This window comes from Zeus faber, assembly GCF_960531495.2.
Source record: "Zeus faber genome assembly, chromosome: 6".
NCBI classification, from domain to species: domain Eukaryota; kingdom Metazoa; phylum Chordata; class Actinopteri; order Zeiformes; family Zeidae; genus Zeus; species Zeus faber.
The window spans coordinates 12,296,881-12,308,017 of NC_137201.1; the positions used below are offsets into that span (position 1 = coordinate 12,296,881).

The window sequence follows — 11,137 nt, forward strand, 5'->3', positions numbered from 1 at the left end:
TTCATTTCATTACATTTTCCATGACCGGAAATAGATATGACATTGCCAAGGCAAATTGTGCAGGAATAAAAGGAAATGACGGCATCAGAGAAAGTACGAGATGTGATTACAACGGGAACGCTGAGCCTTCACCTTTCCATATCCCGTATTGTGTCCGACAGCCGCGTTCGCCCCGGAGGGAAACGTTGAGCAGGGATTCAAACACACCTAAACTTTTATATATATAAATAAAAGACAGCGGTGTTCTCCTGACACCCACACCCACACCCACACCCACACACACACACACACACACACACACCCACACACACACACACACACACACACCCACACACACCCCCACACACACACCCACACACACACCCACACACAGACACGCACGCACACTACCGTGCGTAAGTGAGCTGGAAATAATTTGAAAAACTCAGCTTCAAACGTGTTTAATGTACCATTGCGAAAGAGGAAATGAAGCAGCTCTCAAAATGTGTGGCGTATCACGAGACAATTGCATCTGTTTTATCAGGTGATGAGTTCAGCAAGTGTATATTTAAATGGGGAGACAAAGGTGTTTCAACACACTCATAGTCTAAGTACAGTATCTCAAATCAAACTCTTGATCGATAATATAAGGATTTTGATTATATAAAGATGAATAATATAATAATTAGTTAAGCAAACAACGTCTACATCAATTGCATTACAAAGACCTGAACTCTTTTCAAGATATTAGAATGTATTTTATAGAGGCACGCATTATCCATATTTAGGCAATGTGTGAAAGATTTGAGTGCAAAAGACGCTCTCTTAAAGTCAGAGCTGGAACTCATTGGCAGTAGAATGTGAGGACATTTTCATGGTTCCCCCTGACCAAGAGCACTGGTGGTGTCAGGTCCTGGGACAGGGAGTCCAGCCAGGCCAGGTAGAGAGCGCTGGGGCACACGCCCCTTCTCCCAACCGGCATGGTGCTGCCAAGAAGACACGTTCATACAATTTACCATACACGGCGATTCACACCAACAACCATTGACCTACAGAGCCTGACATACTATTTATGTAGAATGCCACCCATTTTCAGCATGAACATGGTCACAACTATATGATCCCAGAGTTGGGTGGTCCATAGAACCAAGTCATCCACTTCTCTGTATTGTTGTTTTGTTTTGTGTTGTTTGAGAGGCTTTTTGGCCACGGCCCCCAGAGAGCCCCATAGAGATGAATGGAGGATCTCAACTCCATTGGAAACAGTGTGACTTGAAGATGAAATTTCCGCTCGTTTTGAGTTTTTCCAGGCAAACGAGCTAACAAATAATAGCACTGTCTACAGAGGAGCAGGGCGGATCCTGCCGGCACATGTTCCAGTGTCCTGCCAAAAAGTGATAATTTGCCAAAAAGTGATGAGCTGTATCTCCCGGTTTATATCCGTGTATTTACAGGTTATGACAGTTTGATCCAGATAAAAGCAGCTGTAGACTGATAGAAACAGGGAGATACAGCTTCAACAGGCTCCGCGCGCTCCTGTGGATGGAAATCACTTTTTGGCAAACGATCACTTTTTGGCATGACACCAGGACCTCCCAGAGTAGGACCGGCACCTGTTTCATTGGATCCGGCACATCCGCACTAGCTGCGGAGCTCTGGCTCGAGCTGGGAGTTTTGCGTTTCTCCAAACAAAACAAATAGAAATAGTGTGTTTTTAGATTGTTATTCTTTAGGGCTGTACCCAACTCAGAATTTTGTCAGTCGAATCGGATTCGGACCTGTCTCCCTCTCTGATGGTGCAGACGATGCACGAGCCGGTGATGGGGTGCCTTCGATCGGCGCCAGAACAGTGTGTTTTTATTTTACGCCTCCTTACTGAGCGAAATGTGTGTATGGGCCAAACTTTCCCTTTCCCATTCCTCTCCTCTCACTTCTATTTGGTCAACAGGACCTTTGGCGACCGTAGTCGGAAGAGAGAGAAACACCTACATGACAATCAAGGCAGCCTCCCGGGAGTGTTCCTGCACCACCTCGTTCAGACGGATCTGGCGGAGAGACTGATTGGCGGAGAAAGTGTCAAGCGTAAGCTCTCACACGGCAAACTATTCAGTACAAGCGTACGCGCACAACGCTGGCCGTGATCTTGCGTACATCCAGGCGCGAGTGCAAATCCTGCGTAACTGACCTTAGCCCAATTCCTCTCATGATCGCGCTCCGTGATCATCCAGGGCCACTCCTGCGCTCCCTGTGTCCCACAGTCAGAGCCTTCCTTCAGGTTGGTGTATGCTCGGAATGGGCCCAGCATATTCTCAAACCGCTCAACACTGAGCACACAGCAGGGGGGGAGGGGGGTTATATTACATGTGCAACCTTTCCCGCTTTCCCAAAGATACACAACGGACGAAGTTCAATGTCGATACGAGTTCCAAAAATGTCCTCACTGTTCGGGCTGGGGTTTTCCGTAAACATCGGGGAGGACGCTGACGCCATGGAAGCCCAGACGGAACTTCTTGATGAGTGCCAGCACCCTGGAAAAGAATGTTTAAATATGCTGTTCAAGGCCCTGTAAAGGAGGGGGGGGGGCGGGCTAGAGATCCTTATGAGAGAGGTTGAGAGGAGTAAACAGGGGTCGAGATCCTAATGAGATAGAGGTACAGTAGAGTGGCGTAAAGGGGAATAAGGATCCTTATTGAGGTAGAGGTAGAGACCCAAACATGGTAAAATAGTGTGCGTTTGTCATCCTACAGCTCGTCCACAGGACAGAGTCATTGCAGCAGTTGTTGATGATTAAAGAATGAAGAAAGAGTTGCATTGCAGGTTGAGAACTTGAACTCCACGTGCAGACTAACTCTGTCCTAGATGCAATGGCGTACAAATACTCTTGTGTTGTATGCCCAGCATGCTGACAGCACAGGTATTAAAAAAAAAAGAAAATAGGTAGAGAGGAGTTGGCAATGAGCCTAGGGCTGACAGTACAATTTAAAACACATTTCAGCCAAAAGCAGACGAAAGGAAAGGAAGGAAGGAACAAAAGGAGGGAGCCCTCACTCCTCCCTCTGCTGCGCCTTCACGTCCGCGTCTCCGCCCACAAACACACGGACCGTACACCGGGCCCAGCGCTTTCGCCGAGTCAGCAGGTACGGCAGCAGCAGGGTTAGACCTGTTACCGCACACAAACAAACAATTGAAAGGAGCACCGGACACACTTCGAGGAAACAACGTAGGTATAGGGCACCAATGCAGACAGACAGACAGACAGACTTAAATAACGGACAGTCTTAACAACACACACACTGACAGACGGATTGAAGGAGGAATAAACGGACCTCCGTCGTCAGACAGCCAGTACACATCGATGGTCCTCTTCCCTTGTTTGTTTCGGAACACCGTCGAAGGCTGAGGCTCGCCGGTCACCGCGGCCCCGTGGGCTAGGAGCAAGTCACAGGAAACGGTTCACATGGTTTCGTCATCCGCTGCGACACAGCCTTTTCAACACATCCGCTCTTTGCTGTCCGTTTTGCGTGTGATCTAAAAAAAAAAAGCTTCTCCAAAGTTGCTGTTACGTACGCGTCGTAACGGTCTGAACCGCGTCGATGTTTCCCGGTCCTCCATCGAAGCCTGGGTTGACTGGGACAACGAGAGACGCCTTTCGTAAGACGAGGACGCGCTTCACCCGTGTGATTACGTTTGAGGAGTTGCAGCGCGGAGGTTCTCACCGTGACACGGAGGCGAACGGGAGCGATCCAGTCCTTCCTTCATCCTCAGCACACACACGCCATACTGCAGGTCAAACGCGTCGCTAAAACACGCACACGCACACACACACGCACACACACGCACGCACACACACACACACACACACACGCACGCACGCACGCACACGCACATACATACAAACATGTACATGAGTTCACTTTGCTGTCTGGCATTTCTTGATTATATTGCAATAGTCAGTTATTAAGGTATACTACAGTGCGAGGTCGTTCTCGGTGGTGCCGGCATCTTTACGACTGGTTGAAGAAAAAAACTCTCTAGAAATCATCATGCGGCATTTAGGTAAAAACACAGATTCATTTTGAAAGGATGGCTAACTTTTCCTCTCCTTGAAACGGATTATCTGGACTATCTGGATTAAACAACTACATTTAAGCGTTATTTTCCCATCGCCATTTTCCAGATAGAAGTATAAAATAACAGTGTGAAATCCACCAGAACGGAGCAAATCTACGCCTGTGCACTTACGGGACTGAATGCGTGTACTTACTGCAGCATTCCTACGTAGTTATGTGCGGCCTGAGGCGCATCCTCACGCCAGTCTGTCTTGAAGCCCAGGAGCAGAACATTTGGCCTAATACGACCCAACCCCGCCCCCTGGTGGAGAGTAGAGGTCTGTCAGTGTGGCAGAACATTCAACTTGGCGCTATTCGAGTAAATCGGATTCTGTTCTCACCTGTTGCAGCATGTGAACTCCAGCCCGTAGGTCCGTAGCCACCACACCCTGATAAAAGGCTTTGACCTTGCGTTGGTTCAGCCAGGCCCTGTGTCTGTCGCCCCTCGCCCTCTCCACCGAGGATGGGGAGAGCTCTCCCTGAAAATTACAGCAGTGCGATGGCTTCTAGGGGCTCATCGACTCTATATTGTAGTTCTTATACCACATTCATGCCTGTATCAATACACATTTCATTTCAAAGTAATTGACTCCAACTACCTTGAGTGTTTGTGTGTGTGTGTACTCACAGTGACCACATTGCCACACACCATCAGACTGAGGCCCTTGGTGAAGGTGCTGACAAAATCCACCAGGGCCGGTCGACTGCAGGGGGGCCCTGTGAGCACCAGGCACTGAGGTCTGGACATAGAGACGAGGAGGAGCGGGAAGATTGTAGAGTCAGGTTCAGTTATGAAGCTGAGGCCCGATTTACTTCTGGCCTTTCTTCCAAGGTGGACGCGGGGTTCCACCCTCCCCTCAGCCGTTCAGTGCAAGTGACAAATCCACAATCTGCGTTCAGTGCAAACACTCCCTCCACATTTCAGGTGAAGCCAACATCATTCCACAGCCGTCTGACTTTGCAAATTCAAGTATTAGTGTCGTAGTGTTAGTAGGGGAATTGTTAGTGATGTATGTTTGAGCGTGGGCACAGGGCGGCAAAAGTAGAAAGTGGCCCTTATTACTGCGGTTCTACTTCAGGGTCCCATAGTCAAAGGTTTATATTCAAGCATGTCCATTCTCTGCGTAACCTTTTCTTCTTTGTGAGGAGAATAATTTGTCTCTTTAAATAGGATGCTTTCATGTGGATAATGTGAGAACCACACGTGCTTCTTTGCCGCAAAACGATTTGTAGCCATCACCTGTAGTTCTTCACGTGGTTCTCTATGTGGTTGAGGCCTACACAGTGGGAGAGCGCCAGGTTGTAGGAGCTCGCCTGCACCGAGGAGCCCCAGTTCACCGCTAACGACAGGAAGATGGACATTATTATCAAGGACATCATTGGTAATTCAAAGTGTGTGTGTGTGTGTGTGTGTGTGTGTGTGTGTGTGCGCGTGTGTGTGTTTTTTATATCTGTACCAGGTCTCTTATACAGTGTGTATCCCAAGAGGAAGATGACAATGCCAGCGGCGATGAGGGCCGCCCACCAGGTCAACAGGAACATGATTACGATGGAAACCAAAGCCCCTAACAGTGAAACCCACTTGTTGTAGAACCTGAAAGATGGACGCCAACCTGAGGGGAGAGAGAAACGTGCGTGTTCGCACACAAACACACAAACTGCTTTAGCCCACCAGAAAGTCAATACTTCCAATCTGTGTTCATTGTGAATCACATTTGTCCCTTGACTGCTAGATCTTTCTATCTATTCCATCCATCCATTCTTCCATCCCTCCACCCACCCACGCACCCATCATTAAACCATATACCACCTGGAGAGTTGGTGATGGAGGCATGGAAGCAGCTGAAGTTGATGAGAGCGTAGGAACAGAGGAAGAAGTTTGAGATGATGGGGGCGATGGTGTTCAGCTCCGCTGGAAGGAGAAAAGCAGAGTAGAGCGTTAAATCGAACCACAAGGAGGAGGGATTGCATCAGAATACATTTGGAACAATTTTTGACCATCAATCCGGCAGGCACAGCGATAATCCCTAATTTGACCGGAGCTAGCCAGAGGCCCAAAGTAAGAAATGTGGGGGACCAATGTTCCATTGTTTTTTTTACATCCTTTCTCAGCGAAAACAAGGAAATTAAAAACCAGCTGCAGATCGGAGGCGCCGCAGGGAATCAGGAAGAACGTGAAGAATTGTGGGCGGCGCATTTATGACCTCACCAATAAGGATGAAACAGACAGCGATGATGTAGGTCAGAAGGTATCCTCTGAGCGGTTCGTCGTTCTTTCCTCGACCTTTCCCAAAGAAGCCAATGAGGGGGTAGAGCTGGTCCTTACACAGGCACTGAATGAAAGAGAAAAGAGAATAATCAACCAAGGGAAAAAAATAAATAAAAGGCTGATGGTCTGGTCCAATATGTCACAGCGCGACGGGAACTTATGTCCTATATTGGACAAAACTTCAAAGTTTAGAACTCTGAATCCTTATCGCTGTGGTGTAGGTGCAAATGACATGTGGATGAGTTTGTGTGTGTGAGTGCATGTACCTGAAACACCTTGGGGGCCGACACCAAACAGGCCAAAGCAGACGAGAGGGTTGCTCCAAATATGCCGGCGGTGACCAAGGGGGCGAAGCCTGACACCATGCTCATCGTCTGGACATAAAAATGCACTGTTAGCTTTGGAGTTAATAAATGGCTTTATATATTTGTGTATTTCCCGTGTGTTTTTCCGTGTGAGCATGGACCTGATAGTAGTTGTTGAGGCCGAAGGTGCATGTGTGGTTCCTCATACACTCAGAGAAGTCCCATCCATGGTTGCAGGCCAAACCATCACAGGAGTTGTTGCCGGCGGAGGGAGAAAGAGTGTCGTTCAGCAGGCCAGACGCGTCACGCAACACACACCCACCTGGTTCCAAGACACAGAAACACATAATATGTGGTTCTGTACTGTATATTATACAGTACAGAGCTAATTCTACAGCATAATGGTAATTACAAACAATTGCAGGAGTGTGTGTGCAAGTGGGTTTCTTACTTTTCTTCGGCCCTTTATGCCAATTATCACAAATTCAAGATTGCAAGAAAATTAAAGGACATGCAGTTTATGATGTGTAACCTTAAAAATTGAAATTGCCTACTCTGGTACTGTCGAAAGATAAGCGAGAAAGGTTTTTTGGGGTATTTACAGGGTGGGCATACACATTTCTGCATTGTAGCTGCAATTGTATGGAGAGCACCGCTGTGAAAATGGGATTTTAAAGATTGCTATCAAAACCGCTATGCTGCATTATTGTTAATTGACTGAGTCCATAGGGCATACTGTACCGATGGTCGCGCTGATGATGATATAAGACACTGTTGTCCAAAATATGGCAAACAGTGTTCCCTTGGGGATGGCAACAGTAGGGTCCTGAAGCAGAGAGGAGAGGGAAGAGAAAGAGAGATAAATGGCGTGAGAGGCCACGGCATCGATGAACAAGACCGCCATTCCAACGTTGCCATAATTTGCTTTCATTTAGATGACACATTTACAATTACATTTCGAGTTGAATAGAAAGAGTCACAAATCCAAAATGATAGGGCGTGATGTTGAGAAAGAGCTGAAAGAGAGACAATGGAATTAAAGGCAAATGCTAAAGAGAGAGAGGGAGAGAAATGATTAGTTTACCTTCAGATCTCCAGAAATGTTAGCTCCAGCTAGAATGCCTGTGGCCGAGGGGAAGAAAATGGAAAACATCCCAAAAAAGGAGCCCTCTGGCCCACGCCATTCAGGCACAAAATTGGTAGCAAAAATGTCCGCTGTGGAGTAGATGGAGATGGCAATTTTCTATTATTCGTCCACTGAGTATTCGCATTTCACACATCCCTGTAATCATACTTTGAGTGCTTGGAACATGGTTTCACCTTTATAGCTGAAGAACCCTTTGGCTTGTTTTTGGGGTGAGGCAGGAATGATGGTTCCGACAATGTAGTTTGCAAAGGACACCATGATGACCAGGAAAAACAGAATCTGGGCCTGGGAGAACGATAGACAGACGCACCTCACCTAAATGTCCAGAACTGCTAAAGAGCCCATCGGCGATGTGAAGGTCCTTGAAAGACTCATAGTTTTTGTCTGATCTCATAATTCCCATCGTGACATTTGGCGGCATTTGATTGGCGCATCACACCTTCGTCTCCCACTCCATGCCGGCGAGTGAGATGGCCAGCAGGAAGGTGACGGTGATGACGCCAACGATGCGAATGTCATTGATGGGGTTCACCATGGAGGCTCCACTCTCCTGATGAAAGACACAAAAGCCCATAAAAATGGTTTTGAGCTTTGATGCTGCTCATCAAGAAAACACCCGTTACGCTCAACATTCACGTTGAATAAAACTAAATGAAATCACCTGCTTTAAGTTACTCCACATCACAATAAAAAAAAAAAGAAGGGCCGTCCAATGCCCACCAACCAGCCTGCATTGACTCATGCCTTCATTAATGCCAGGGCCTCTGTGTTGAATCCGGGCCACACCCTACCACCCACCTGCATAAGGGCTTGAACAGTCTCGGCAAAGCCCACGGTGTGCATGGCCACGGCCACAGCGTTCGCAAAGGCAAATATGAGGCCGATGGAGCCGCCGAGCTCTGGGCCGAGGCTGCGGCTGATCAGAAAGTAAGTTCCCCCTGGAGACGGGAAGACGTTATCAAATTCCAAGATACATTTTATTCTCAAAGCGACTGAATCTGAAAGGGCTTGAAAGTGAGCGACTGAGGGAACGGACGGACCTCCTTTGACCTTGCCGTTTGTTGCGATGGCTGACGTGGAAAGACCAGTGATGCCCGTTATACAAGAGGAGAGGAGGATGATCACCCACGTCAGACCTAACATGGAGATACGGCAGTAGAAAGCAACAGGGGCGTGAGGGAGGACATTGAGACACACATTGTTAGACATAGTCATAGACATGTTAGACATGTCATAGACCTATGCGTTAATGAAGTTTGGTTATAAAGTCTGTGGGATGACCCACCATGTTGATAAAGTATCAGTATTTGTGTACGAACCTATACCGGCTTGGCCGGTGATCCAGGGCAGTCTCAGGTACAAGATCACCCCCCAAATGTTCAGCATACAACGGATCTAAAGAGACAAGCAGACAGACAGACAGGTCAGACAGTCTACTGTATGTCACTCTTCCTCCCTCTGCACCCATCCTTCCATCCTACCATCACTCCCTGGACCCACCCTACCATCCTACCATCCTTCCATCCTTCCATCCTACCATCCTTCCATCCTACCATCACTCCCTGCACCCAGCCAAAGCGTGTAGGCTCGGTTGGAGGCCCCTTCCCCTCCTTGTCCTCCTCGCCTTCAACCACGCTGTCTCCTCCGTCCGTCTCCTCGTACAGCGGTGGAGGGTAGGAGTCATCCTGAAAAATAGAGAATTTTGATCATGCTTTACACGGTTCATTAATGTGACATTATGCAACGGGAAGAGGATACATCTCCATGATGAGCTTCATCAGACTATAACTTGAAGTTAGTTTGTTGATTGAAGCTGAGTACTAAGCTAGTATCTTATTACACATAATTAGTTTTATAATTATATATTTTCATTCGTATATTTTATATAATAATAATGATAACAACAAAAACATTAATATAGTATTAATATTTTATTATATAGATACCATAATTAATATCATAATAATATATAATAATATTTATATTATAATAATAATAATTTCTAAATGTAAATAACAAATATCTATTTATTTGTTTGTTTACAAAAACGTTTTGTATACAGAAATGTGTACTATTTATCCTAGGGTCCATTGTGAATGTTGAAAATTGTTTACACCTGGTTTTTGCTTGGCTTTGGGAGGATTTTGAGTTCCAATTCTTTTGTGTTTTGTCTTTGCTTTCAATTGGGGAGGAAGTAATCAAAAAGTAATTCAAAAGTAGTGTCATCCTTCTTCTTTTTGTGGGGAGGGTATTATTTAAGTAGTTACGTATGTTGTTTTGTAGTTTGTGTTAAAGAATTTATCCCTTTCTCTGAAACTTTGTGAAATCAATGGATGTAGAGTGTAAATTGTGTACCAGTACCTTGTGTCTGTAGAACTGCGTAATTTGATTTACATTGTCAAGGTGGCTATCTCAAGTTAAGATATCGAGTAAGAATTGACTCAATGCATGAACGAACTGCAAACGTACCATTTAAACCGGCACACAATGTCGAGATCCCCTGCTCCCCCTGAATTTCTAATAAACGCAGGGTTTCCTTCATGGCTTTCCAGAATTATTAACCTCAGCGTCGGAGTGTAGTGAGACCCACCCGATGGATGGACTTAGCGAGTGTTGTAGCTGAACTTCAAATGTCATGTTAATATTGATGTTAACGTGCGCTGATGGAAAATCCAAGATAACCCAGAGCCCCTGTGTGCCAGGCGGATTACCTCTGGATTGGCGTGCAGCTGGAAGAGCGAGGGCCTGAAGCGTCGTCGTCGGCCCCACACCTCCGTGTTGGCGTAGAAGTCGTGGTGCGGCGGGGCGTCCAACGTGTCGTAGCCCGACGGGCCGTCTGAGCCGCGGGGCGCCGAACCTTTCCCCTCAGCGTGAGGCTGATAACCCGACAGCGGAAGTTGATTTTTGCAGGAGGTCAGGTGAATACCGTTGCCGTCGATGGAAAAATCCATTAGGACTCGATTGTGGCTTTTTTTTTTATTTTTTTTTAGAACGGATTTTCCAAGAGTTCTTCCCTAATCTCGGCTTGGCGATTCAAGGCGGACTCCCACCACCTCCAAGTCAATCCCCAATTGATCAGCGAGCGATTTCTTCAAATGGTCTTCCTCTCAGCAACACAAATACACTCGGGAGCTTAACAGGAGTGAGGGAAATTTTGTGAGTGGGTGGGTTATTTATACATAACCTTGGATCGAAGGAGGAAGGGCCCCGGGCCCCGTAGGATCACTGACCGAACGAGGTACAGGAGGAACTACAAGGTTGTTCTTACACTGCATGGCTTGTAGAACCTTCAATGAACTGTAACGGAAGGTTAAACGAAACCCTTTGC

The 11,137-nt window shown here is 46.8% G+C and overlaps 1 protein-coding gene across 1 annotated transcript; it reads right to left on the minus strand.

Annotated features, from left to right (window-relative positions):
• Nucleotides 1-823: 823 nt before the first annotated feature.
• slc12a3 (solute carrier family 12 member 3) lies at nt 824-10,760 on the minus strand (the record flags this gene model as incomplete). The annotated part of the gene is made up of 26 exons (XM_080002788.1): nt 824-965; nt 1,969-2,036; nt 2,165-2,303; nt 2,421-2,507; nt 3,028-3,139; nt 3,306-3,407; nt 3,547-3,606; nt 3,696-3,778; nt 4,244-4,350; nt 4,430-4,567; nt 4,717-4,828; nt 5,329-5,428; nt 5,546-5,701; nt 5,899-6,000; nt 6,298-6,421; nt 6,624-6,731; nt 6,824-6,984; nt 7,404-7,488; nt 7,747-7,877; nt 7,983-8,094; nt 8,249-8,359; nt 8,608-8,747; nt 8,850-8,945; nt 9,129-9,204; nt 9,363-9,494; nt 10,521-10,760. The coding sequence occupies 26 exons, from the start codon at nt 10,758-10,760 to the stop codon at nt 824-826; spliced, it is 3,024 nt and encodes a 1,007-aa protein (XP_079858914.1).
• Between the last annotated feature and the right edge of the window lie 377 nt (nt 10,761-11,137).